This window comes from Pseudoliparis swirei, chromosome 18, assembly GCF_029220125.1.
Source record: "Pseudoliparis swirei isolate HS2019 ecotype Mariana Trench chromosome 18, NWPU_hadal_v1, whole genome shotgun sequence".
Taxonomy (NCBI): Eukaryota; Metazoa; Chordata; class Actinopteri; order Perciformes; family Liparidae; genus Pseudoliparis; species Pseudoliparis swirei.
The window spans coordinates 5,591,120-5,617,824 of record NC_079405.1 but is presented as its reverse complement, the minus strand read 5'-3'; the positions used below and the strand labels follow the sequence as shown (position 1 = coordinate 5,617,824).

The window sequence follows — 26,705 nt, the reverse complement described above, 5'->3', positions numbered from 1 at the left end:
TACCACACAACCTTATGATGTTGTGTAGTAAACTGTTACTGGGCTGCATCTTCTTGGCCATGAGCGGAGTACTGAAGATGTCAGAGGCCTCCCCGGCAATATGTCGCTCAAAAATGCACCTAGGAACCAGGAGGAGACTCAAAATGACCACAAAGAGACATGAAACGACTACAGAGAGTCACCAAAGATCACGAAGAGGATGAAACAAAACTGCTTAAAGAAGACCACAAAGAGACGATGAAGAGGGGAAAAACCGTAAAGAGACACACAACGACTACTAAGAGAACAACACAACTACAAAGAGAACAACACAACTACAAAGAGATGCAAAACAGCTTTGAAAATACCATAAAGAGACAACTATGAAGAGGGGGAAAAAACACAAAGAGACATAAAACGACTACAAAGAGACACAAAACGACTACAAAGAGACACAAAACGACTACAAAGAGACACAAAAAGACTACATAGAGACACAAAAAGACTACAAAGAGACAAAAAGACTACAAAGAGACACAAAAAGACTACATAGAGACACAAAACGACTACAAAGAGACACAAAAAGACTACATAGAGACACAAAAAGACTACAAAGAGACATTAAACGACTACAGAGAGTCACAAAACGACTACAAAGAGACATAAAACGACTACAAAGAGACATAAAACGACAATAAAGAGACACGCAATGACTAAAAAGAGACACAACAAGACTACAAAGAGACACAAAACGACTACAAAGAGATGCAAAACAGCTTTGAAAAGACCATAAAGAGACACACAACGACTAAAAAGAGACACAGCAAGACGACAAAGAGAACCACACAACTACAAAGAGACACAACTCAAGGAACGCTGAGGATCTCTGACGTGTGACACGGCCTCACTAACGGTGTCTGACAGGACCCAGGAAGCCACACAGGCCACACTGCACTTGGACCGCAATGAACAGATCAAACCAGTGTGTGTGTGTGTGTGTGTGTCTGAGCGAGCTTGCTCGACTATCTTCCAGTCAGACGCCTCCTGACTCTACGACGCAGCCCCGAGCGTCTACGGCTCGACTTCCAGAGATCCCTGAACGCCCGCGAGAAGACGTTCACCGTTCTTTCATCATCAAAGGAAAAAATAGTTTCATTAGCTTTCAATTAAGGGCTTGGTGCACCGCGTAGTATTTGATGTGAATAGCTCAGGGTCAGGGAGATTTCGAGGAGGACAACCTCCCCATGACCTGGGAACCAGCCAGTCTGCAACGGCTTCGACGAGGAGAGAACAAAAGCACTGAAGGAAGACGAGGGGGAAAAAGGTTTTCCAAGACATCTCCGTGCGGAGATTCAAAGAGGAAGAACCAAGACCTGGAAAGGAAATAAAAGACATTTGCAAATACAAACTACAACGGGCACTCGGTAGAGCGCATATCTTCGCCACATTTTGGCATTAGTTGCATGCCAATTGGATAAAAATTTACCGTGCTATGGTAAAAAGAAGATGTTGACCTTTTCATGACCTTGACCTTTGACCCGATCGATCCCAAAATCTAATCAAATGGTCCCCGGATAATAACCAATCATCCCACCAAATTTCATGCGATTCAAAGAAGATGTTGACCTTTTCATGACCCTGACCTTGACCTTTGATCCGGTCGACCCCAAAATCTATTCAAATGGTCCCCAGATAATAACCAATCATCCCACCAAATTTCATGAGATTCAAAGAAGATTTTGACCTTTTCATGACCTTTGACCCGGTCGACCCCAAAATCTATTCAAATGGTCCCCAGATAATAACCAATCATCCCACCAAATTTCATGCGATTCAAAGAAGATGTTGACCTTTTCATGACCTTGACCTTTGACCCGGTCGACCCCAAAATCTATTCAAATGGTCCCCAGATAATAACCAATCATCCCACGCGATTCAAAGAAGATGTTGACCTTTTCATGATCTTGACCTTGACCTTTGACCCGGTCGACCCTAACATCTATTTAAATGGTCCCCAGATAATAACCAATCATCCCACCAAATTTCATGTGATTCGGTTTAATAATTTTTGAGTTATGCGAATAACACGCAAACACACATACAAATAAATAAATACACGCCAATCAAAACATTACCTTCCGCATTTTCAATGCGAAGGAAATAAATAACCAAGATATTCAAAGTGTATTGGCAGGAGTCAAGAGTTCATATCCGACTTTCTATTTTCGGAGGCTGAAATAAAAGGCATGTACTCGAAAGATGGTGACGCACTGTACACTCATCCTCGGAGGTCTCACTGTTGTAATATTGACAGTAAATATGATGACTAAGTATTTATTCAAGCCATTGGACAAAGGAGTGTTTTAGCTTTTGGCTACAACCGGGATAACCAGCAGATTGATGATGAATTCAAGTATTTTATTTATTGTGGGCGTGTTCTGGCTTCAGGATGAGGCTGCAGGACCGATGTGAAGCCAACGATGTTGAATCCTCGCTTGGATGCGACATCACTCGCTGAAAGCATATGCGGTTCGTTGAAACCGACATGTTTTTGATGATGTACTCCCTCGTGCGTGAGCTGGATTTGAACAAAAAGAAAAAAATTCTGGGACCCTTTTTTGATATTAAGTTGCCACATGGGGCCTTTGCTTGCTTGAGACCAGCTGTGCCGCAGCACGCAAGCTTTTATTCTGAAAAGCCAAGGCCCGCTAGGATGACCGCTCCTAGAACAGCGTCAGATGGGACACAAAGTGGAATTTTATGATGCGAGTCAACAACGGCCTCCCAAAAAAAAAGAAGAGATTTAAGCGTTGAAGAAACCTTTAAATAAAAAAGCTGAAACGTTCCTCAAGGTCACGGTTCTCCTATCGGCCGTCTCTCGATGAGCTCGTACACTACAGCTACATTCTTCGTCCTGCTGATTGGTATGCATGGCAACGCAGAGAGAGGAGTCCTGCTGCAACGGAGAGGAGGGGGAAAAGAGAGAGAGAGAGAGAGATGATTACTCCTCTGCAGTCCAACTGTTTCAAAGCACCCTCCCCTCCTCCCCATCTGTCAAGTGATGACGCTCACGCTGAATGAAGCTCAAGGCAGACAAGACACAGAAGATCTCTTCCTGTTCTTTTTCCTCCAAAACTCTTCGCCGTGTTCTTTCAGAGCAAAGCTTTCCCCCCCGACTCGTGCGTGACGACTCTTGAAGTCTTTCCTCCGCCTCAAACTTTGCTTTGTTTTTTTTCTTCTACAAAGGCTTCTGGGAGTTGAGAGCAAAGGCGAAAATCTTTTTCCGTTTTATCTTCTTTCTTTTTTCTCTCTCTTTCGCTCCGCCCGCCTCACTTTTTTTTAAATGCGTCGCGCATCTTTGGTGGAAAGTATTTTTCCGAGGCCCGCGCGAGCTCGTCGCCGTTTAAACCGCGAAGGCAGCGGAGCGCGTGGCTTCCTTCTTCTGTCACTTAGCGGTTTGGATTCCTCACGCGGCGCTTCGCACGAACGAAGGCGGCGATGACAAAGAGTCCAGTTTTGTCCTCTGTGTTTTTAACAAGCTGCCGAATAATCCAGAAAAAAACCATTCTAGCGCAGCGTCACGCTATCTTTGCCACCTCAAGTGTTCCTGGGCCAAACATCCATCTCTTGTACCTTAAATCTCAATTCACCCTTAATATTTGAAGTGGATTTAAGGAGGAGAGTTTATCAAATCAGTTCAACCTTCCTCCTCCCTGTCGGCTACAATCTCCCCTCGGGGATCAAACTGGGATTAAAAGGTGAATAAACTAAGATGTAAACTCTCAGCCCGGCACAGCAGGTGGTCCTACGGGCGTGTACCGCATGTTTAAACCTGCGTATGATATTGCAACTATAAAAAATAAACTTGTGTGCCAAAAAATATATCTATTCTGATCACTTAGGTTCATCGAAAAAGAGCTTTAAGAGGTTTTTCCTTTATTTGACCTCCGCACGAGAACGAAGGTCACGCAATCCGAAGAAATGCACCCGGAGCTCCGCCTTTCACGATATTTACACATGAAGTCCATCGTGTTTGCCTTCTTATCAATATATATCGACATGCCCTGGATCATTTTAACGTCATGGATTCATACGATATATATGGACATGACCTTGAAGATGTTAATGTTATCCTATAATATTTGGACATGACCTCCATCGTTTTTTTACTTCTTAACTTGTCAATATATTGATCATTATTTCTATGATTTTAACATTATGGATTTATTCGATATAAGATAAGATAATCTTTTATTAGTCCTAGAGTGGGGACATTTCAGGATCACAGCAGCGGGTGCACATTAGAGCATTAATAAAAATAAAAAGATAAAAATAAAACACAATAACAACACTAAATACTAATACTAAAATACTAAATATACACAGGAAACAAAATATATACACAAAACTCAATACCAATACTTAATACTAATACTAAATACACAGAGGAATCAAAATATATACACAAAACACAATAACAATACTAAATATGGACCTCGAAAATGTTAATCTTATCCTACAATATATGAACATGACCTTTCAACTTATCAATATATCGACATATCTCGATCATTTTAACATCATGGATTTATACAATATATGGACATGACCTCCATTGTTTTTTAACTTCTTAACTTTTCAATATATTGATCATTTAATGGATGATTTTAACATCCTGGATTTATTCGATATATGGGCATGGCCTCCATCATGTGTACCTTTCAACTTATCAATATATCAACATGCCTGGATCATTTTAACGTCATGGATTCATACGATATATGGATGTGACCTTGAAGATGTTAATGTTATCCACTTATCCTTCAATATATGGACATAACCTCCTTCATTTTTTAACTTCTCAACTTTTCAATATATTGATCATTTAATGGATGATTTTAACATCCTGGATTTATTCGATATATGGAGCTAGAAAATGTTCATCTTATCCCACAATATATGGACATGACCTTTCAACTTCTCAATATATAATCTGGATAATTTTAACGTCATGGATTCATACGATATATGGACGTGACCTTGAAGATATTGTTGTTGTTTTTTTTCTTTATTTTATATTAATTTTCTGATTTATTTGATTTTAATTTAGGAGAGGAATTTATAAGCATTTTTTGCTTCTACCTATACCTTTTCAGTCTTTCTCTTTTGTATATTATATAGAATAATATTGTATTGTATTTGATTTGATTGACTGAATAAAATACACAAACAAACAAACAAAACAAGATGTTAATGTTATCCACTTATCCTTCAATATATGGACATGACCTCCATCGTTTTCACGTTATTGACTTGTTCTACGACATTTTAACACCTTTTTGCCCTATAAGTAGATTTTCTATTTAATGTACACATTCCATTCCCAATGTCCAAAACTTCTGCGCTCTGAATCTAACTCTGAGCTATCGACCACGTTGTGAGGCCACAGGTCACTTGGGTAGATTTCCGTGTGTACGAGAGTTGCGTTGACCCTTCCCGCCTCTTGTTTCTGCAGGTAAAGTACTGAACACGGACCTGCGCCACTACCTCAGTCTGCAGTTCCAGAAGGGCTCGCTGGACCACAAGCTCCAACAGGTGATACGGGACAACCTGTACCTGCGCACCATCCCCTGTGAGTACCACGAATCCACAGAGGAGCCTTCCTCCACTGCATAGCGGCGTTCCATATGACCACACCTTGATGGGAACCATGAGGATGTTTTCAATCCGCCACACAGCTGGAAACACAACCCACTGGCGATCTGTTTCTATTACGCCACACAGTCACACACTCTACACCGCACACACACACACACACACACTCTCTATGTCACCATAGCAACCTGATATCAAGGACACGTCTTGAGCCCCCATGTAACTTATCTTCTTCTGCCCCGTATGCTCACAGTCTAAGCCACATCTGGCCATCTGGAACCGAAAATGGTTCTTCAGAGTGGTACCATAGAAGAACCATGTTTGGTTCCACAAACTTTTCAAACCAGGGTTCTTTAAAGAACCATTTCCTTAAATAGTTGTTCAAAGAACCGATAAAGTTATCTCAAAGAACCTTTAAAACATGGTTCTTTAAGGCACCATTTCTGGTTCCACAAGGAACCTTTCAAACCAGGGTTCTCTAAAGAACCATTTCCTCAAATAGTTCTTCAAATAACCTAGAAAGGTATCTCAAAGAACCTTCAAAACATGGTTCTTTAAGTCACCATTTATGGTTTCACAAAGGACCTTTCAAACCAGGGTTCTCTAAAGAATTATTTCTTTAAAGGGTTCTTCAGAGAACCTATAAAGGTGTCTCAAAAAACCTTTAAAACATGGTTCTTGAAGGCACCATTTCTGGTTCCACAAGGAATCTTTCAAACCAGGGTTCTCTAAAGAACCATTTCCTTAAAGGGTTCTTTAAAGAACCTATAAAGGTATCTCAAAAAACCTTTAAAACATGGCTCTTGAAGGCACCATTTCTGGTTCCACAAAGAGCCTTTCAAACCAGGGTTCTTTAAAGAACCATTTCCTCAACTAGTTCTTCAAATAACCTAGAAAGGTGCCTCAAACGAAAGAATGGTTCTTCGTTAGATGACGGTTCTTCATAGAACCACAAAGCCTTTTAAAGAACCATTTAAGAACCATTATTTTTCTGTGTGCATATTCGCTCCCTCGAGGAACCCCCCCCCCCCCCCCCCCCCGCCCCGAATCAACAACTGTCATTCTTTAATGGAGTGGTAAATGAAAAAGGTTGGTACTGCTGGGTAATGCCAAGAACCGCTGCAAAGAACAGCAGCTGTGTGCGTTTTCAGGGGAACGGTAATTCATGCCAAATTGAAATGTCGATTTTGATTGCAAGAACAATGTTGATTCAACAGTCTGTATAATTGCTGTGTTGTATGTATTGGTAGTTCGGCAATAGTGACAAATGTGCTTGTAGACAACACATCGTGTATTTATCGGTAAAGTGCCAACACGTTTCACTCCTGTGTTTATCCGGGTCGGGTTTCGTGAGCTCGGATGTTCTAATCTTATAAATAACAGCGTGAAAATTACCAAAATTAGAGTGAACCGGCTGTCAGATGCAGATTAATATCCTGATTAAGGTTTGTGTGGGTTGCAAAAAACTGTGAGTTATTTGCCACATTTGCAAACACTTCCACATATAATTTTCTCGGGAAATACTTATTAAACAGCATCAGTCTGCGTATTAATAGAGTGCAAATTACAGTCGCAGCGAAGATGATTATGAGGCTTAAAAAAAGGCTTGGTAATTAATACTGCATCTATTATATGAGCCTGTATGACTGTAACTGACTTGAAGACATCTCCTCTATGATCGCTGATGCTTGAAGAGATACTGCAGAGCATCTGTAAAACATCTGTAAAGCATCTGTAAAGCACCAGAGACTGAGAAACTGTGATGATGTTCACGCAGATATTTTTGGCTTAAAATATGTTAATATGCGCCATAATTGAGTGTAGTCAAGGTTTTAATCACCTGCAGAGCGGCTGCTCCTGAGGTGACATACCCCCCTCTTCATTTTATATATCTGCCACTCACCTTCAGAGCTTTGCTGTAACTTGAATTTAATTCACTTTTTTTACTTTCGGTAAAAGTGGACGGAGAAAGGATGACAATGGATTTTTACTAACGTCTGATTTCTTGCTGAAGGACGACCTGATATTCTCTCTTGCTCTGTCCTCACACTCTGTCCACACACACACTTTCTGTCGCCCAGATCCACCTGACCTTCACGGACACCCTGATCCGAACTACCACTGCAAACATGGCTTCCAATTTCTTTTCCCCCCTGTACAATAGTGGCGGTCGTTGAGTTTCTTCTTCTCCTTTTTTTGTACCCATTCATCATGAGCAGCCAGCAGGCTGCATGAGACTGACTCTCTGAATTACTGTCTTAATGAGCAAGAGACCAGGACCCGCACAGTGACGGCACCTCCATCATCCATTCGTACTCCCATCCTTCACCCTCTCTGTTTCACCTTCTCTCCGTTTCAATTACCCCCGACCTGCCTTGTAAAAAAGAAAAAAGAAAACAAACCTGGTGGTGTTTCTGTTGAAAGCATAATTCATATTTCTAAGTGGATTTTTGGGGACCCAAGAAGGCAAATAGAATCGAACAGTACAAATAATATGTATGTACTATAAAATGTAATATTCCTGCATGCAGCTGCTGTTGTGATAAAGATCTATTCACATCCTGATATCAGGAGCATGAAGAAGGTCCTTATACGTTTATTTATATATATATTTATATATATATATATATTTATATAAATGTTTTAATATATATTTATATATATATTTATATATATATATTCAAAAGTCAACGATTGCATGCCATGAAGGCTTGATTTGTTAACTTTATATATTTTTTATTGTATTCATTACATTACATTACATGTCATTTTAGGTTGTAGAAGGTCCTCTTTAGAAATAAATGTTATGTTGTAAGAAAGGTTAGATTTGTACCTGGAGAACAAAACGCAGTTTAATGATGGACATTAAATAGAAAAGAGACAAAGATCCCTCCGAGCAGCAGCTGAATATGAATAGAATAATATTCAGTCATTGAAAAAATTTAATTGGATTTCCTTTTTCGATGTCAAGTGCACAATAATTAATGCTTTTGACAAGCTGGAATATTAACAGGTGTGTTGCTTTAGCAAAGCTCTTCTTCAAACTGAAAGAGGTCAGTGATGAGGTTCACACTGACGAGACACTGCGAACACGTGTTCAATTCAGCCAGTGGGCGGCAAAAGACTTCTCCCCAAAGTGTCGAGAGCCCAAACGCACAGTTGTAATTAACTTATGATTGAGAATCACTTCTGCTTCTATAGACTGGAGATCACCGGGCCAGCTAAACATAACTTTTAGTCACTTAATGTGTATTCTTTTGTAAATTCGGTGTCTGAATTATGCTCTTTTATCTATTTTTTAGCATCAATTCAGTGCTGCTCAGTCGTCTATGAACGCATCATCTCGACATGCATTTCCATGTTTGTTTTCGACAACTGGCCAAACTGAGATGAACCACTGTAAGGGCCTGAGGGGGGAGGGAGGTGGCTGGAGTCTAAATTCCAGTAGGCTCCGCCCACTCGTTAAGGAGAGCATGGGCATCAGGTGTGAGAAGAGACGCACCTGATCGTGATCTCCTCGTCAGGGAGACTAACGAAGGGTAAGGAGGGAAACACGACGGGAGGAGAAGAGCGACTTCTCCTCTGCCTGATGAAGGTTAAGCCGGTAAGTCGGCGCCGGCTGAGAGAGATTGTGTGAGGAAGAGATGGAGCTCGAGACTGAGCCACACTTTCAGTTCTTTTTTTGTTTATTTGATTAAAAACTCTTAAACCCTGCAGACCTGACTCGCCTGTGATTGCCGCACTGCCCTGCTGCTGTGTCCTCCGTGCATCCTGTATATATATATATATATATATATATATATGTGTGTATATATATTAATATATATATATATATGTGTGTATATATAAATATATGTGTGTGTATATATATTAATATATGTATATGTGTGTATATATATGTGTATGTATGTGTATATATATATATGTGTATGTATGTGTATATATATATATATATGTGTATATACATATATATTAATATATATACTAGGGCTGTGAAACGATTACAATTTTTAATCGGGTTAATCACAGGTTTTTGTGGATTAATCATGATTAATCACATATATATTCTGTATATTTTGTGAGAACATATATATTTATGACAAAAGACGGATATATACATTTATACATTCTTCTATACAATGGTGCTGCAATTCTTTCTTTTTTATGGAACATTAATACATTCATCACTAACAGAATGTTTAACCCTCCCTCTGTTACCTTTTCGGTCAATTCCCATCCATTCATGTTTAATAATGGTGTTCTTGGGGTCAATTTGACCCCAGGCTGTTTTTCACTGTGTCAAACATATAAGAAATATCAACTTTTTATTTATTTAAAGGGATATTTAGGTAGTCAAAAAACAAATAAAGTACCTCACACTTAAACTTGGGCAGCAATATTAATTATAATTCTTTGGGTTTTTTAATTGCTGGGGGTCAATTGACCGAGGGTAAATATATGTTAGTATATGTAAAGGTAACAGGAGGTTATACATAACTCTCTCAACCATTAACTCCTCCACACTACATTACACTCCCTCTATCTCCCTCAGCAGCTGCTGAGGCAAACTGACTGTGTGGTTTGTGTGACGAACTGGGCCGTGATGCCAGGCTGGGCGGGACACCGCTGCAAGTTGAAACCTCACCGCCCGGACACGGGGACAGATTGACAAGGATTTTTTTTTGTTTTTTGGCGCGTCGATGCGCGCACACCGCGCGCGGCGGCGGCGCGGGAGATATGTTAACGCAACGCGAAGCAACAGATGACATGTTGCTGCTGGGAGATACAACAAACAACAGACGTTTTTTTTAAAAAAAAGAACAAAGAGAAGAACAGAAGATGCTCAGTGGGGGCCAATCTCTTCTTTGTCATGTCTATCTACCGACACTACTACGCGATCGACTGGCAGGTCGCGCGATCGCGATCGACGTGTTGAGACTACATCTACAAGGTAAAACAAGGTTTCCGTTTCCGGAACCGGCGGGCGGAGGATCATTACCGATGAACAGACCGTCTGCATGAGAGCAGAGTTCAGATGATGGCTCATTTTGCAAGTGACTTTGTTTCGTCCCCGACCAACAACAGACGGATTGAAGCTCATTCTGCGCATGCGTTAAATGTGTATATACATATATATATATACGTATATATAGATATATGTTTGTTTAGACAACATTGCCAAACTGACAATAACCAGTAAAAAGCGAGGTGTTTCTTGAGTTTTTTTCCGCTCTCCATCTTCAAGTCATTGTGCCGCCACATAGCTTCACCCTCTAAACGTGCTTGACATCTTCTTGACACTGAAACGTGATCATTTTGTGTGTATGTATGTGTGTGTGCACGCGGCGAGTCATACGCCGGCTGAATTATGTCCAATGTCACAAATTGACGAGGCCGGATTTATATCCCAAATGTGTTTGGCGGTCGGGCCGACTGGGAGAGGATTAGCAGATGCGGCCCGTGTCACTGTGCCAGCGGTCCACTCCACCACAGCGCTGCACTCTCTCACTCGACTGATCTGTGCTTCTTGTTTGTGTGTCGGTTCTGCTGAGCCGCGGCACTTTTTTGGGGGGGGGGGGCACGATGAAAGTATTAGTTTCTACTTTCAGGCCAGTTATGAAACCTGAAAGAGAGAGAGAGAGCTCAGGGTCACACTCCGTCCATGGACTCCCTGCTGAGAAGATGAGATGAGCAGAAAGACTTTGATCTGACACAAAGTCTCCTCACACAAGGTCAAGTGAGAGTCATTTTCTCATAGACTTCTATACAACCAGACTTCTATACAACCAGAGAGGTTTAAAGCACTCCAGCTTTGGCTTCACTTAAATTCTCTATCTTCTTCTTATGGTCCTTCTCCTCCCTCACTTTCCGCAGTTGACTAATATACATTTTTTAAAGGCACAATTTCGACCGAATAACACGTGAAGTCGTTTTTCTGTTTCTCAGCATGGCAACGGCAGCGAGCCACATGACGGAGAACACTTCACACGAGGTCCACGAGACGTTGCCTTTGTAATGATCGTCCTTCCTCTCTCGTTCTCTATTTCTTTTTTTTCGTTTTTGTACTCTCAACATGAAAAAAAACGCTGCACGGGAATCACCACGTTCAATTCTGGAACTGTGACCACTGTGCGTGGCCGTGAAATTAAAGGAATATTGGGAAATTTGGGGAAATATTGCTTCTTTATTTATTTGACTTTGACGACTTTTCTACTATTTGTCCGGTACGTTCGATACAGCCAGCAGCCGGTTTGCTCAGTTTTGCATAAAGACTGGAAACAGGGAAAACTTAAGTCTTTCTCTGAAAAAAACCCCCCATATATTATCTAAAGAATTGAGAAAATTGACAAATTACACGTTTTCAGTGTGAACGGGGGGTCACATGCAGGACTCCTTCTTCCCGGAGCACAAAGTGACTTCATGGTGTCTTGACGTCTTTATTCGAGGATCTGAATTGTATTCAGTGTTCTGACACCGATGTCTCCACGGTAACGCCTCTCTCACGCCTCCTCTCTTGTCTGGTTTAATTAACAGCATCAACTGCTCCCCTTTTTCCAACAGACACTGAGCATTTTGTTCTCGATGGTCCCCATTTGAGGGGATATATTCAAAGCGTCAACGCCTGTATTGGAAGGGAAAGTCCGACAGCATGTTCCACGTGTCTGCTGCTTTCAGCCACTTGTGCCCTCGAAGCTCAGCAAGCCCTCATTATATTGTCATCGACCGGTTCCCCATAGGAGGCGTATGGTATGCATCAGTGTGGCATTCAGGATGATGGTTCAGGGTAAGATGCTTGGCAGATACATCACATTATGTCAAGTAATTGGGCTACAGGGGACATTTCAATCGAGTGACCAGGCAAACAAAAGTCGGGAATGAGAAGCAGCCGCGACGGCGTGACATTTGAGGCGCCGCGTGGAAGGAAGCTCCTCTGATGTATTATTGCTTTTTTATTCTTCTTCTTCTTTTTGTGTGTGTGTCGTGGCCTCTTTTTCAAACCACTTTAAAAAACGCCGCCGCTCGGGGGGCGCGGGGGAAGCTGTCAGCGGCCAATTAGCGAGAAAATATGAGACGGAACGAAATGGGGACGGCGACACAACGATTACTTAACGGGACCATCCGGCACCCCCGCAAATCTGTTTACGGAGATCCCGTTTAAGGTTTCAATGCCATCGGACAAGAGAAAAGTTTGCCGGTACAATAAACTCTGACCCTGGTCCGTCTTCCTCTGACTCAGAAAGATGCTCATATCTCTCTGTTTGCGTCCCCTTTCTTCACCCTGCTACTCTGATCTCCTCTGACGGGTCGATTTCAACATTTCAAAGCGCCCCGTTGTTTAGAACCTCCCGTTAATGACTCGTAGAGCTGCAGTTACTCATCATAATTGGATTAAATGAATACCGCCGCAGGCTCTCATTAATTATCCATCCATCACAGGATGGCATCACGGTCTTGATATCCACTCTTTTTGAGAATGGGAAGAAAAAAAATCCTGGTAAGAAACTCTGTTCCAAAAAACTGGATCCTCTGTTTCATGAACCGTGAACGAGGGAAGAGCTCAGTTGAAAAGAGTTGGATGACATATAACCAAAGTCCTCACGTCATTGGTCTCAAAGTCCTTCCTTTTCCGTCCCAAAACATGTTGTTTATTTTTTCACTTTTTTTCCGACACAGGCACAACCCGCGTTCCCCGAGACACGGAGGTGCCAGGAGTGGACTACAACTTCATCACCATCGGAGACTTCAGGATCCTGGAGGAGAGCGGGCTTCTCCTGGAGAGTGGCACCTACGATGGTGGGTCACGCCTCCACCTTTAGAAACCTGCATGTGTGTGTGTGTGTGTGTTTCTGGCCGCATGCATTTATGTGCGCGCACCATTCCCACTGACAGCCCTCCATAATGGAGTGGCTGGAGGGCCTGATATCCCCCCCCCCCCCTGTCACTTGGACTCCACTGTGCCGGTCCTCCACACACTGTCAGTAGGGCGACGTACGCAGATACACTGTAAAAATCAGGGGGTGTAACTTATTTTGACATCACTACGAACGTAGTAAATAGATCCTTTTGGGTTGTCACCGACACGGAGAATACAAATCCGTTGCATTATGGGCACTTCAGTCTTTTTTTTCTTCAATGGCAACTTGAGCATCCGAGACCTGCGCCGACCTTTCCATCTTTTTAAACTGCAAATTAAAACTCGCCTGTTCAGAACTGCTTTGAATGTGTCATTGAGTGCTCTACGTTCTAGAAATCCGAGTTATTTATCATGGTATAGATTTCATGATGTTTTAATTCTGTGATGTAAAGTGTCTTTTGGGTACCTTAAAAAAGCGCTGTATACATTTAATGCATGATTGTTATCCTTAGTATTGATCAAGACGTCTCGAGCTGTACCCTCGGTCGTTGGTGAAACGCCCTTCTTATGTGAATTCAATACATATTCTGAACCCGGTGTGACCTCTGTACATCGTAAACTCGTCCATTGAACCCGCCTCCTCTTTCTGCCTCATCTCCTCGCTAAGCTTTTGGCTCAAAATTCAAACTCTTAAAAAAAAGCACCTTTCACCCACGTTGATTTGATCTGAGGGAACGTATCAGTGGCGCTGGATACTTTGCAACAGGCCCAGTCATGTGGTTCCCAGTATGAAAGTTTACACAATGAAGTAGATTTCAGCTGAGCTTTATAGTATTTGCTATTTCTATCCAACACCTACACTAGAATGAAGCTGAGCCCTTTGCCCTGTATTTAAAGGTCTTGGAGAGTCAGGCGGCCGCAGCGTATTGGTGTCATGAGGGGATTGGAGCGCGGGATTTCTTGCACATTGCTCTATGATAAGAGCAATAACACGATAATCTTCCTCTCCCTTTTAAGCTCGTTCTTTCTTTCTGCAAATCCCGGCTGCTGTGTAATGGGAGGGGGGGGGGGGGGGTGATGGGGCAACCTCTCGTCGCCTCAATGGACCTTCTCCTCGTTTCCCATTCATCCGCGTCTCGCTTCTTCCTCTGCGGATGGAGAATTAAAAGATAAAGTCAAATCCTCATCCAGTGAAGAAAGCGCCTTAAGTCTGAGAGTAGCTTCCTGTTTGGGGGGGGGGGGGGGGGGGGGTTGTGTGCATGCATGATGATGATGAGGAGGAGCACGTCCTGACGCGTTGAGGCAGGTTCTGATCCCTGTGAGAAGGTGCCAGTCCTCCTCCCCACCCCTGGTCCTTGTAGCACAGTGCCAGCATTGACTTTAAAACACACACACACACACACACACACACACACACACACACAAACTGTATGAGCATGCACTTCTAAATTCTAAGAACTCGAAGATCAGCTTTTTCCGCAGCTGCCAAATCGCCCACAAGCCAAGCTGTCCTTCATCCGTGAGCCGAGGCCAGGTGGGATTTACACCTTCGGAAAAAAAGAGGTCGGGCCGCGGAGAGAGAGGAAGAGATGGAAAGCACAGAGGGAGGAAGAGTTCACGAATAAAGACATAGAGACCGGGTTGATAGAGAGGCGATGGGACCCCCCCCCCCTCATTCCCTTTGGAGGACAGATGTGTGGATTAGCTTCTCGAAAGTTGGACGGTTTGAGTGTGAGGAGGACTCCCCCCCCCCCCCCCCCAGTCCTCCTCTCTTCCCATGAAACCCAGTCGGCTCGGCTACCGGGGCTCAGAGAGTTGATCCCTCAGACAGCACAGTGGACTCAAGGAGGAGCGGCGAGTTTAAGGATCGAGCCGACGCGATATCGACTCCGTGTGGCTGCAGGTTGAAGCGCGGCCTCGCTCCTTTTCTTTGAGAAACAGACGAGGAGCTCCCGAAATTAGCGTCAGTTTAAAAGCGAACAGTAAGCGAGTCTCACCGAAGGTAGCGCGCTAATGGGATTCTTAACTAATCATAATGGGCCTTCGCTAATAGTCCCAGATGATTTGCCTGAACGCTCATTATGCTAATGGATCATGTGTAAAGTATTTTATTTTTCCCCTCTACCTAGATAACATTTCATGGGAGTCATTTAACGCATCGTGCACATCATTTCACCTTAAACACCCTCTTTTCATCCGGCATCCTGCCATCCCAGAGGTCACACATGGAGGTCAGAGCGCAGTTTGCGAGAGAGGAGAGAGAGAGAGCGAGGGAGAGGGAGAGAGAGAGGGAGAGAGAGAGGGAGAGAGTGAGCGAGAGAGGGAGAGAGAGAGAGTGAGAGGGAGAGAGAGAGAGCGAGAGAGAGGGAGAGAGAGAGAGAGAGAGAGAGAGAGAGAGAGAGAGAGAGAGAGAGAGAGAGAGAGAGAGAGAGCTGCCCCGGCGTAAATATATAAAAGTATGCACATTTAGTTTTTTAGTTTCCTCTAGTGACGTCTCTTTGTCTGCAGCGTTTTGGAAAATCGAGATCCACGTCAAAATCAGTTTGTTCTGGGATCCCCGTTGTGATAACGACTCTGATTTTTAACGAGGAAGGGGAAACAGACCCGGAGATTAAAATTGACTGCGGTGCGACGTGCTCGGGGGGGGGGGGGGGGGGGGCGCTGGGGGCCGGATGGTCTGTGTGCTAAGATGTGTGCCAGTGACCTTGTGCGCGCTCACGCGCGGCGCCCTTGACGACGGGGGGGGGCGGTCTTTTCATTACCGGGCAGCTGATTTCCCGCCCGCCATGAAATTGCTCGCGCGCACGTTAAGAAGCGCACGACCTCTCGACTTGAGGATCGAGCCCCCCCCCCCCCCCCCATCAGCTCATGAGGCCTCCCTCCATTTGTAATGGCGAGAACAGGCGCCACAAATCTTCGCTTTTTTACGCGCACCTCCCTCGTATCTGCGACGCGCGTTCATCAGGGGGCCACGAGACGCGTCTGTAGGTAATTAATCACAGACGGAGCGCCTGGCTGATGGATGTCGGCGTGAGGCGGGAGAGATGGGCGGGGGGGCCGCCAGACCCAATCTGTACCCTGCTGTCGTGGCGCCACCAGTGTTAATGAAGCCATCTTTGACAAATACGGATGAGCGTCGCTCGGCAGACCCAGTCGAGCAACAAGAGGAGGGTGGGGGTGGGGGTGGAGGTGGGGGTGGTGCCTTCATCCAGCCTCCTTCCCCCTCCCGAACCGTCCCTCCGCTTCGAGAGAAGACGAGCGTAGAGCCGTGTTCACGCTGAAGCACGCCAACGGTTCATAATACCGTGGTCCAACCGGTTTCATGGAGGCTAATTACATTTATGAAAATCCCTATTCCCCATCAGCATCTCCCCTCGTTCTTTTAATTAATCTAATTATAAATCAAGATTTCGCAGAGCGGGCTCAATCCTATGTGATCGCTTATTGTGAGAGCCCAGTAAATACTTGACCCAACAAATGGATGGCCAAAAAAGATATATATATTCGATATCATTGCTTGGAGACATCTGACGGAGACAATTAATTGTAATAAATGTCATGGATCTGTGGAGTATGCACATTGTTTATAATCCTAATGGGGGTTGAATAATTATTTACACCACGCCTTGAGTAACGCATACTGCTCACCAGCCGTACGCAGATGGATCACCCCGTGAGCTAAATGAGCAAATAATTTAACAAAGTTTTGCACTCCATCCATCCCCTCTCTTTACGGAGTGCACTGAATATTTATAATCCGTAACACAAGGTTTATCTTCATTAGGAAACACACACAAAAAGAGCAAGCTGAGATTTAGATAATTGCTGTATTCAATGATCAGTGTAATTAGTTGCTGGCAAACTCCCAGTGAAGTGATGTTCGTGTTACATGAGTCATGACAGGCGTGTGGCGCAGTCACTGAGGAGGAACAAAGCAGAGGTTTAGGAGACGAGGAGGAAGAGCTCTGAAACGTGTCAGGAAGTCCACCTCGAGTGCCCGTGTGTGACATTTAAAAGGGAATTAATATTTGGGAGCTGATTGAAACGAGAGCAGCTGGAGTGATGTTGACGAGGCGGATGATCTTCGCGTAACATCAATACAGTTTACTGTCCCGGGTTTGTTTATCTCTCATTCGTCTTCTTTTCTTTTCTTTTTTCAAACTCTGAAAGGTAACTACTACGGGACCCCGAAGCCGCCGGCGGAGCCCAACCTGGTGCAGCCGGACCTGGTGGACCGGGTGCTGTTCGACGAAGCCTACGGCGGCGAAGCGCCCAGGAAACGCACCACCTCGGTCAGCAAGATGGACAGGAAGGACAGCGCCGTCCCCGAGGAGGAGGACGACGACGAGAGGCCGCCGCCGCCGGTCAACGGACTGCCCGGTCAGTAAATGTCACGGGGCGGGGGGGGTCATGTTTAGGTAACGGGAGATTCTGCCGTTCGCCGTTTTTTTTCCCTCAGGTCGCCGCGTGAGGTCGCCGTCTGACCTTTTCGCCTCGTTGCAGATGCGTTCACCGTTCGATGGGCCCCCGGTGGGAGACTCCGGTACTGCGCGGCTATCAATCCGTCACATAAAAACGGCTTCAGAAGATTCTCCCCGAGCGGCTTGATCATCTCTCTTAAGCTCCCGGACGAGCGTGAAATATTCGACCTGCCAGACCTGGTGGCGATGCTTTTGGTCCCTTTGAAGGAAGAACATCTGTCCTCGATGCTCACTTTTTATTGGGAAGAAACCGCGGTCACAAATGGCCGCTGCCCCGGAGCTGCTGCCCGCTAGCCACGGAGGGGCAGGGTGAAGGAATAGAGGCTCATGGGAAATGTGAGCTCGAAGTCTCTAAAGGCTTGACTGCTGCTTCATGAACTCCCTGCCCCTCCTCCCACCGTTGGCCCCTCCCCCGTGTGTCGCTGAGTGGGCCCCTCGTCGCGCCGTGAACCGGGTGACCTCAGCTCCTCTTCGGGCTGTGCCCTCCGGCGGGTTCTTCCCAGTGTTCTGGAAAGTGTGTTTTTTCGTCGTTGTTGTTTTTTTGTTGTTTTTTTTGAGAAGAGAGGGCAAAGAAAACCGTTTGGATGCTGCGGACGGGGGATTTTTTTCCCCTCCTATTTTTTTACTTTTTTTTAATTTATATTTTATTAGTGTTCAGAATCTCACATACACACATTGAAATTTTTCAGATTCTTTGTATAAAGAGAAGTAAAAAACAAAAAAATAAACACATATGCAAATAAAGAAACAAAAACAATACCATAGTAACAAAACTATAAATAAATAAAGCAGGGAGAAATCATTTTCTATAGAGTAAAGAAATACAGTCAGGCCATTTATCTGTGACATAGTTGCACCACTTTTGCCAGTGCTTAAGAAATGTTTCCGTTCTTTGGTTAACATGAGCTGTAATCTGCTCCATTCTGTAGATCTCTGTGACAATGTCTCTCCATGATGAGATTGTAGGACACTGGTAATAACCATTTTCTGGTAATAGACTTTTTACTGGCCACCAGCATTGTCCCCTCCTATTTTCAGCATTTGATCTAACCCCCCCCCCCCCCCCCCCCCCCGAAATTTGGCGTGCGTGGCGTCTCCTCGCCGTCATCCATATGAGGTTATCTCGGCGTAAAAGAAAGGGATGAAAAGAACTCGCGTTTCATCCCTTGTAGACCCCGTCTTCTGAAATGCTAAGTGAATTAGGAGGGCCTTTGTTGTGTGTTTCATGTTCATTCGGGACCAGTTTCTCATTAATGGGGGTCCGTAAAAAAAAAGGGTTAGGGACGGTGTCATCACTCACAAATCCCCCGGGGCTCCAACAGCCCTTCCTAAAGTGAATCCCTGCCTCTATCGGTGCAGCCCTCGGGGAGCGTACGTGTACACATGCATAAGCATTAACTCTGTGTGCACACGCACATGCAAAAACAGCCCACACACACACACACACACACACACACATGCAAATCCTCTGAGCGACATAGCTCTTCCTCCCCTGCAGCGAGACTGAAAACAGGAGGGCAGAGGTGTTCCTGCGGGCTAACCATCCACTCTGTCTCCTGTTTATCCATCCTCTCTCTCTCTCTTTCACTCAGCGCTCAAAGAGGGGGCGGCCTGGAGGAAAGCGGTGCCCAGCTACAACCAGTCCAGCAGCTCCATGGACTTCCGCACATGGAGCTCTCTGCCCCGCGACGACAGCCTGGAGCCGCTGCCCCTCAACTGGGAGATGGCTTACACTGAGACGGGCATGGTCTACTTCATAGAGTGAGTGACGGACACGCGGTGGGGGGGGGGGTCAACGGTTGGTCAACCGAGCAATTAACGCGTGTATTCCCCGAGAGCATCGAATTCATTCAACGTGACGTATAAATAAAGATGGTGGACTCTTCCAATATGAGGCTTCGCCGTATCTCCTATTATTATAAACCGCACCCTTGGAAGAGTTAGTTTAACTCTCCTGTTACCTTTATATTTACTAACATATTTTACCCTCGGGGTCAATTTGACCCCAGCAATTAAAACCTCCAGAAAATTATTAGAATTAATATTGTTTCCCAAGTGTAAGTGTGAGGTACTTTATGTTTGTTTGTTGACTACCTAAATAGCCCTTTAAATATGGAAAAAAAGTTTATATTTCTTATATGTTTGACACAGTGAAAAACAGCCTGGGGTCAAATTGACCCCAAAGAACACCGACGTTAAACATTGAATGGGGTCAAATTGACCCTAAAGGTAACAGGAGGGTTAATAATAGCATTTCTATTAAATGAAAGTTGATTAAAATGTATAGAGGAAGACATAACAGTGCGACGGGGCTGCAGGTATATGTGTTATTATCTTGGTCAGGTGTCACGCGGTCTGATGATGAATGTAGGATTTGGCTCAACTGACGACTCGGGGTGTTGTTCCTCGTGTGAATCGTGTCGTCTCACGGCGGCAGCTGGACGTGTTGTTTTGTATCGCTGATGAAAAACAGCGTTTTATTTCCTGCTTCGTGCATTATGAAACACAGACGGATGTTCCTGTCGGTATCGAATCGGCGCGGTGACATCATCTAGTCACGATTAGTATATACAGTATACACTACCGTTCAAAAGTTTGGGGTCACTTAGAAATGTCTTTATTTTTCAAAGAAAAGCACTGTTTTTTCAATAAAGATAACATTAATCAAAAATACACACTATACATTGTTCATGTGGTAAATGACTATTCTAGGTGGAAACATCTGGTTTCTAATGAAATATCTCCATAGGTGTATAGAGGCCCATTTCCATCAACTATCACTCCAGTGTTCTAATGGTACATTGTGTTTGCTAATCGCCTTAGAAGACTAATGTCTGATTAGAAAACCCGTGCAATTATGTTAGCACAGCTGAAAACAGTTATGCTGGTGATATAAGCTCTACAACTGGCCTTCCTTTGAGCTTGAAGTTTGAAGAACAAAATTAATACTTCAAATATTAATCATTATTTCTAACCTTGTCAATGTCTTGACTATATGTTCTATGAAATGTTCAATTCATTTGATAAATACAAGTGTGAGTTTTCATGGAAGACACGAAATTGTCTGGGTGACCCCAAACTTTTGAACGGTAGTGTAGTATATAGATCGGACACATATGCCACTTTATTAGGCGCACCTCTTCAACACAAATCGCAGGTAAGACGTGTAAATATGGTCAGAATGATCAGCTGGGAAGGGAGAATTGGTTTAAAGACGAATATATTTGCACATAGAAGGAATTTGACTCGCTGATTGGTGCATCACATGTTTTATTTATTTTAATTTGACATAAAGACCAATCAATACTTTGATTTTAGAGCATCAACAAGCCTCTCTCAGAGGTCGGTGTGATGCGCGTGTCCGTGTGTTTCATTTGGTTCCGAGCCATTTGTCTCTCAAGATATCAGAGGACCATTGTGCTTTTCTTCCTGATTACACACCCGTTGTTCAACACATTTGAGGGTAAACGACTTTGTCGCGTTTCTCATTCAGAGCTTTTCTCCTCCTCCTCCTCCTCCTCCTCCTCCTCCGCACGTGAATGTGACAGCTGAACGTTAAATAAAGGGATCGGATGTGCTCGGCGGTCGCGCACGTCGGGCCTTTCGCGGTTGATGTTTACCGGCTGCCGCTTTGTGCTCCGCAGTCACAACACCAAGACGACCACGTGGTTGGACCCCCGCTTGGCGAAGAAGGCGAAGCCCCCCGAGAAGTGCGAGGACGGAGGTATGTGAGCCAGCGGTCCTCAGCCGGCGTCCCGGAGCACACGCAGTCGTTCCATTGGCGGCTGCACGTGTATTTACCCGGGGGGGGGGCGGACCTCTTTTGTCCGTGCCCACCGTTACATCATCCACCGCCGTCTAAAGAAAATGTAGAACTCCATAACTTCGTCTTTTGAATTGACGCGTCGCCTCGGAGGAGCCCTCAGCTTCACGGTCACATGACCTCGGGCCGGGGGTCTACTTTAAAGGAATCCCGGCCGTGCCTCCGTAACCCAGGGATACGGATGTGGGCCTAAGTGCAGACACAGACAGAGAGGAGAACGAGAGGAGAACGAGAGGAGAACGAGAGGAGAAAGAGAGGAGAACGAGAGGAGAACGAGTGGAGACCCTCCAGACGGCTTTTAATGGATTACTAAAGAACGCGAGTTGGTGTGTTGCTACTGAAAAGAAACCTGAAGCTCTCTCTCCCTTCCTCACTCTCTCTTTCCCTCTCTCTCTCCCTTCCTCACTCTCTCTTTCCCTCTCTCCCTCTTCCTCTCTTTCCCCCTCCCTTCCTCCCTCGCTCTCTCTCCCTCTTCCTCTCTCTCTCTCCCCCCTCCCTCCCTCCCTCTTTCCTCTCTCTCTCTCCTCTCTCCTCTCTCTCCCTCTCCTCTCCTCTTCCTCTCTTCTCCCTTTCCCTCTCCTCTTCCTCTACCTCTCCTCTCTCTCTCCCTCCCTCTCTCTCTCCCTTCCTCACTCTCTCTTTCCCTCTCCCTCTCTCTCTCCCTTCCTCTCTCTCTCTCCCCCCTCCCTCCCTCTTTCCCTCTTTCCCCCTCTCTCTCCCTCTCTCTCTCTCCCTCCCTCTCTCTCTCCCTTCCTCACTCTCTCTCTCCCTCTCTTTCCCTCTTCCTCTCTCGCTCTCTCTCTCCCTCCCTCTCTCTCTCTCCCTTCCTTCCTCACTCTCTCTTTCCCTCTACCCTCTCTCTCTCCCTCTTCATCTCTCTCTCTCTTTCCCTCTCCCTCTCTCTTTCCCCTTCATCCTCTATCTCCCCCCCCTCTCTCTCTCTCCATGTTCATCAGGGCGTACACCCGGCCCGCTTGTTGAAACCACTGAAATTCGTTCACTAAATCGTTCGTGTCTATTTCCCTCGACCTTCTCTCTCTCCCTCTTCATCTCTCCCTCTCCCACTCTCTTTCCCCTTCGTCCTCTACATCTCCCCCCCCCCCCCTCTCTCTCTCTCTCTCCATGTTCATCAGGGCGTACACCCGGCCCGCTTGTTGAAACCACTGAAATTCGTTCACTAAATCGTTCTTGTCTATTTTCCTCGGCTCCTCTCTCTCCCTACACGCGTCCCAGTCAAAGGGGGAGGAGTCACACACCGGTACCCACTGCTGCTCCTCGCCGCCGCCTTAAATCTCTCGCGACGCCCAGATGACTGTGGACTAAAACCTCCTCTCCTCCTCTCCCTCTTCTACCATCTTAACGCGCCTTCTCTCCATCTCTCCATCTCTCCTTCTCTCCATCACACACTGTTCTCCTCTGTGTTGCAGAGCTGCCGTACGGCTGGGAGGAGATCGACGACCCGCAGTACGGCACGTACTACGTGGAGTAAGTTTCATTGATTCATCCCTGGATGTATTTTCCAAGCACTCCAGCCGCCATTATCACAAACAGTTCAAATCGCTCTATCCCACTTGATCCCCCCGCAGATGCACATCACACACACACACACACACACACACACAGAGCCCACTCCACCAGAAGGATCTGCAGTGCATATTACACTGTGTACATTAGCAGTCGACCGGCATGAATCAATACCGTCTAAAAATAAAGGAGCGGATGTGGCGGCTCGTGTTGTCGTTTCTCTCGGCCGAGGCGAGACGGAGCTCTGCGAGTGAACCTCGCGTCCGCCTGCATGTGAACACACCCCCCCGTGTTCGGGTCATAAACGCCCGCGTGTGCACGTCTCCGCACGTTCGTCTGTTCTCTTGTTGCGACGGCGGTAAAGAGAAGTGGGGGGGAGACCTTCAACTAGAATAGATGGAGGGAGGCGGGGGGAGGAGAGGGGGCAATCTGTTGCGACGAGAAAAGAGAAGCGCGAGGTGGAAGTCGACAAGAGAGCGAGCAGGACGCTCGCTGATTGGACGAGGACGCTCGCCGGCGTGTAGGCGGAGCCTATAGCTGCCAGTCCTTTAGCGGGAAATTAACTCCCGGTGATACAGTGTGTGTGTGTGTGTGTGTGTGTGTGTGTGTGTGTGTGTATGTATGTATGTGTGTGTGTGTGTGTGTGTGTATGTGTATGTGTATGTGTGTGTGTGTGTATGTGTGTGTGTGTGTGTATGTGTATGTGTATGTGTATGTATGTGTGTGTGTGTGTGTGCCGGCGGACGACCGGCTGTTTACCTTGTTGTAGAGGAACGGGATGTTGTTGGCATGCGGGGGGGGGGGGCATTTCCTTCCATATTAAATTGCTAAAAGCTATTGTTGTTCCCCCTCCCACACAAAAAGAGGAGTGTGCTGTGTTTATTATTTATTAATTTATATATAATGGCGCCACTATAGCATCCCTGTATTAGACGATCGCAGTTCCTTTATAGGAAAAGGTGCATGCATAATTAACTGCAAAAAAAAAAAAAAAAAAGTGGAGTTAATATGTCCGAGGTGTGTGTGTGTGTGTGTTATGTTTGGCGAGTCTCTTGAATCTGAGTCTGTTTGTTTTTTTGTTTGTTTTTACAGCCACATCAACCAGAAAACCCAGTTTGAGAACCCGGTGCTGGAGGCGAAGAAGAAGCTGAGCCAGGAGACTCAGGCTGCGATCCAACACGCCGCCGCCGCACCTTCCCAAGGTAACGACGGCACTGCAGAACCTGTCCCCGACTTCAACTCGCCCTCTCCCTCCATTCGGATAGTTAGGAGAGAGGGAGGAAAAAATCTATACCGCCATAACTGCGGAGGAGTTGAGTAAAAAGGAGCTCGTGGAGACCAGCGACCCACACCGCTGCTCCCACACGTCACCTTTTGAAAAACAGCATGAGGTATTGCACATGCAAGTACATGTATGACTGTAATTACTTCCAGTAGCTTCCTGACTCGTCACGCCAACTGAAACTAGAACAGGCGCTCAGGAGAGAGCATGTCTCCACTCAGGGGGTCTGAGGTACTGTGATTGGATGAATACATCCCACATTTACCCCCCATCAGGACATACACACACACACACACACACACACACACACTGATACATACATGCAAACATACATGGATGCAACCATACATTAATATATATTTATTTTTTTATATTTATTTATATATATATATATAGATATATTTATATATACATTATATATTTATATATATTTATATATATATATATTTCTATATTTATATTTACATATATTTATATATATATATATATATATATACACATACTCACATACAGACAAACTGTTAATCCCTTGTGGGTCCTACCAGACTAGTGAGGAGTCAGCAGTCACAGTAAAACTGTCATTCAAATGTCTTTTCAAACACACACACACACACACACACACACACACACACACAGACATAATCTCCTGGATGGGATGATGAAAAATGACGAAGACTTTCTGTGCTCCGGCTGTCTGATCGTCCCTCACTTGTTGTGCCATTGTTCTCTGAGCTGGTGTTTACCTCGCGGGTTGTTGATGACATTCAAGAACAACCGAAGGAGGTTTTGGGTTTATCATCATCATCATCACCACCGTGGACGTCAGCGTGCGTCCTCTCCAGGCATGCGCTCCTCCTCGTTTAATCACTTTGGCTTAACCGAGGCTGACCTTTGACCTCAGCCGGCGCGCTGCGACTCTAATGCGCTATCTGGGAACAGAAAGCAGTCGGAGAGTCGTCCTTTCATGCGAGGTCACCGTGACGTAAACCTTCAAGTCGGCCTCAAACGATGATAGATTGTCCACACAAAAAGAAAAAACGTTCTTCCCTGGTCCGCTCACGCAACGCAGGTTTTTACGTTAACGATCTGTTCTTTAGGCCGACGAGACATTTCTCCTCCCGCAGTAAACGGTCTGAATTAAGTACGTGTTCATCCGCCTCGCAGCACTGGAGGGAGGGAGGGAATGCAGGGGAGGAGGCCGGCGTTCAGGCAACAGCTGGTGGAACGGGCTACATTTTTATTTAGTGATATTATTTCAGTTCCACGAAAAAATTAAATAAAAGAAAAAGATTATGAAAGACAGACAATATATCTTTTTTTATATATCTTTTTTAATGAAATCTTATTTAGCTATTATTTTTACCAAAAGAACATGATTACTGTTTGTTTGGTGTTTATTCCAAAATGCCCTCTTCTAACACTTCTTCCCATTTCATTTTAATTTCATGGGGAATTATTAATGCGTTGAGTCCTAATGTCCATAATGTATGAGGTGTTGAGCTCCACCTACAAAGGAGGCCGCACTGCGTTGTTTGCCAGCTCGCCGCGTTGTCGTGCCCACATGAGGAGCTTTGTTCTGATTGGCCGCCCCGGTGCACTCTCCAGCGGGTCGCTTATCGATTCTAACGTTCGAGGTGCATCGGGCGGAAAAACTGCAGCCGCTGTTTCTCCCTTGATGTAGCGAGAAAGATGTCTTCCCAATTATGCTGAATGATGTCTGCGGGGGGAATTCACGACGCGGCAGAGTCACACGCGAGGAATCCAAACGCGCGGCGGATCTGATGGCTTTGTCCGCCTCTGGCTTCTCATTGGCTCAGAGACCTTTCCTTGGACTCTCCCACACAAGTGCGGGCTCGCACACGCCGCTCTCACTTCCTCCCTCTGTCTCGCTCTCCCGCCATCGCCTCTCGTCTGTTTCTCACACACACACACACACACATGGGCAGTCAAATCAGTGTTGCCAGGTCTGCGGTTTTCCCGCGGAATTGGGCTACTTTTGAAGTGTTGCCGCGGGTTGAATTTCTTGTCCGCTGGGTCGGGTAGACCTATTTTGCATTCAAATTACATGAATATCTTTAAATAAAAATCCATATTTTAAATGAAATA

At 45.2% G+C, this 26,705-nt stretch overlaps 1 protein-coding gene across 2 annotated transcripts in view; it reads left to right on the top strand.

The window, feature by feature from the left end:
• The window catches only part of LOC130208568 (membrane-associated guanylate kinase, WW and PDZ domain-containing protein 3-like), a 137,872-nt gene that overhangs the window by 80,705 nt on the left and 30,462 nt on the right, over window positions 1–26,705 (top strand). For both annotated transcript variants that reach the window (XM_056437770.1, XM_056437771.1), the window contains exons 2-8: window positions 5,495–5,611; window positions 13,309–13,428; window positions 17,660–17,869; window positions 19,563–19,731; window positions 21,615–21,694; window positions 23,221–23,278; window positions 24,410–24,519. In XM_056437770.1, coding sequence (XP_056293745.1) covers window positions 5,495–5,611; window positions 13,309–13,428; window positions 17,660–17,869; window positions 19,563–19,731; window positions 21,615–21,694; window positions 23,221–23,278; window positions 24,410–24,519 — 864 coding nt within the window. The remainder of the gene's footprint in view (window positions 1–5,494; window positions 5,612–13,308; window positions 13,429–17,659; window positions 17,870–19,562; window positions 19,732–21,614; window positions 21,695–23,220; window positions 23,279–24,409; window positions 24,520–26,705) is intronic.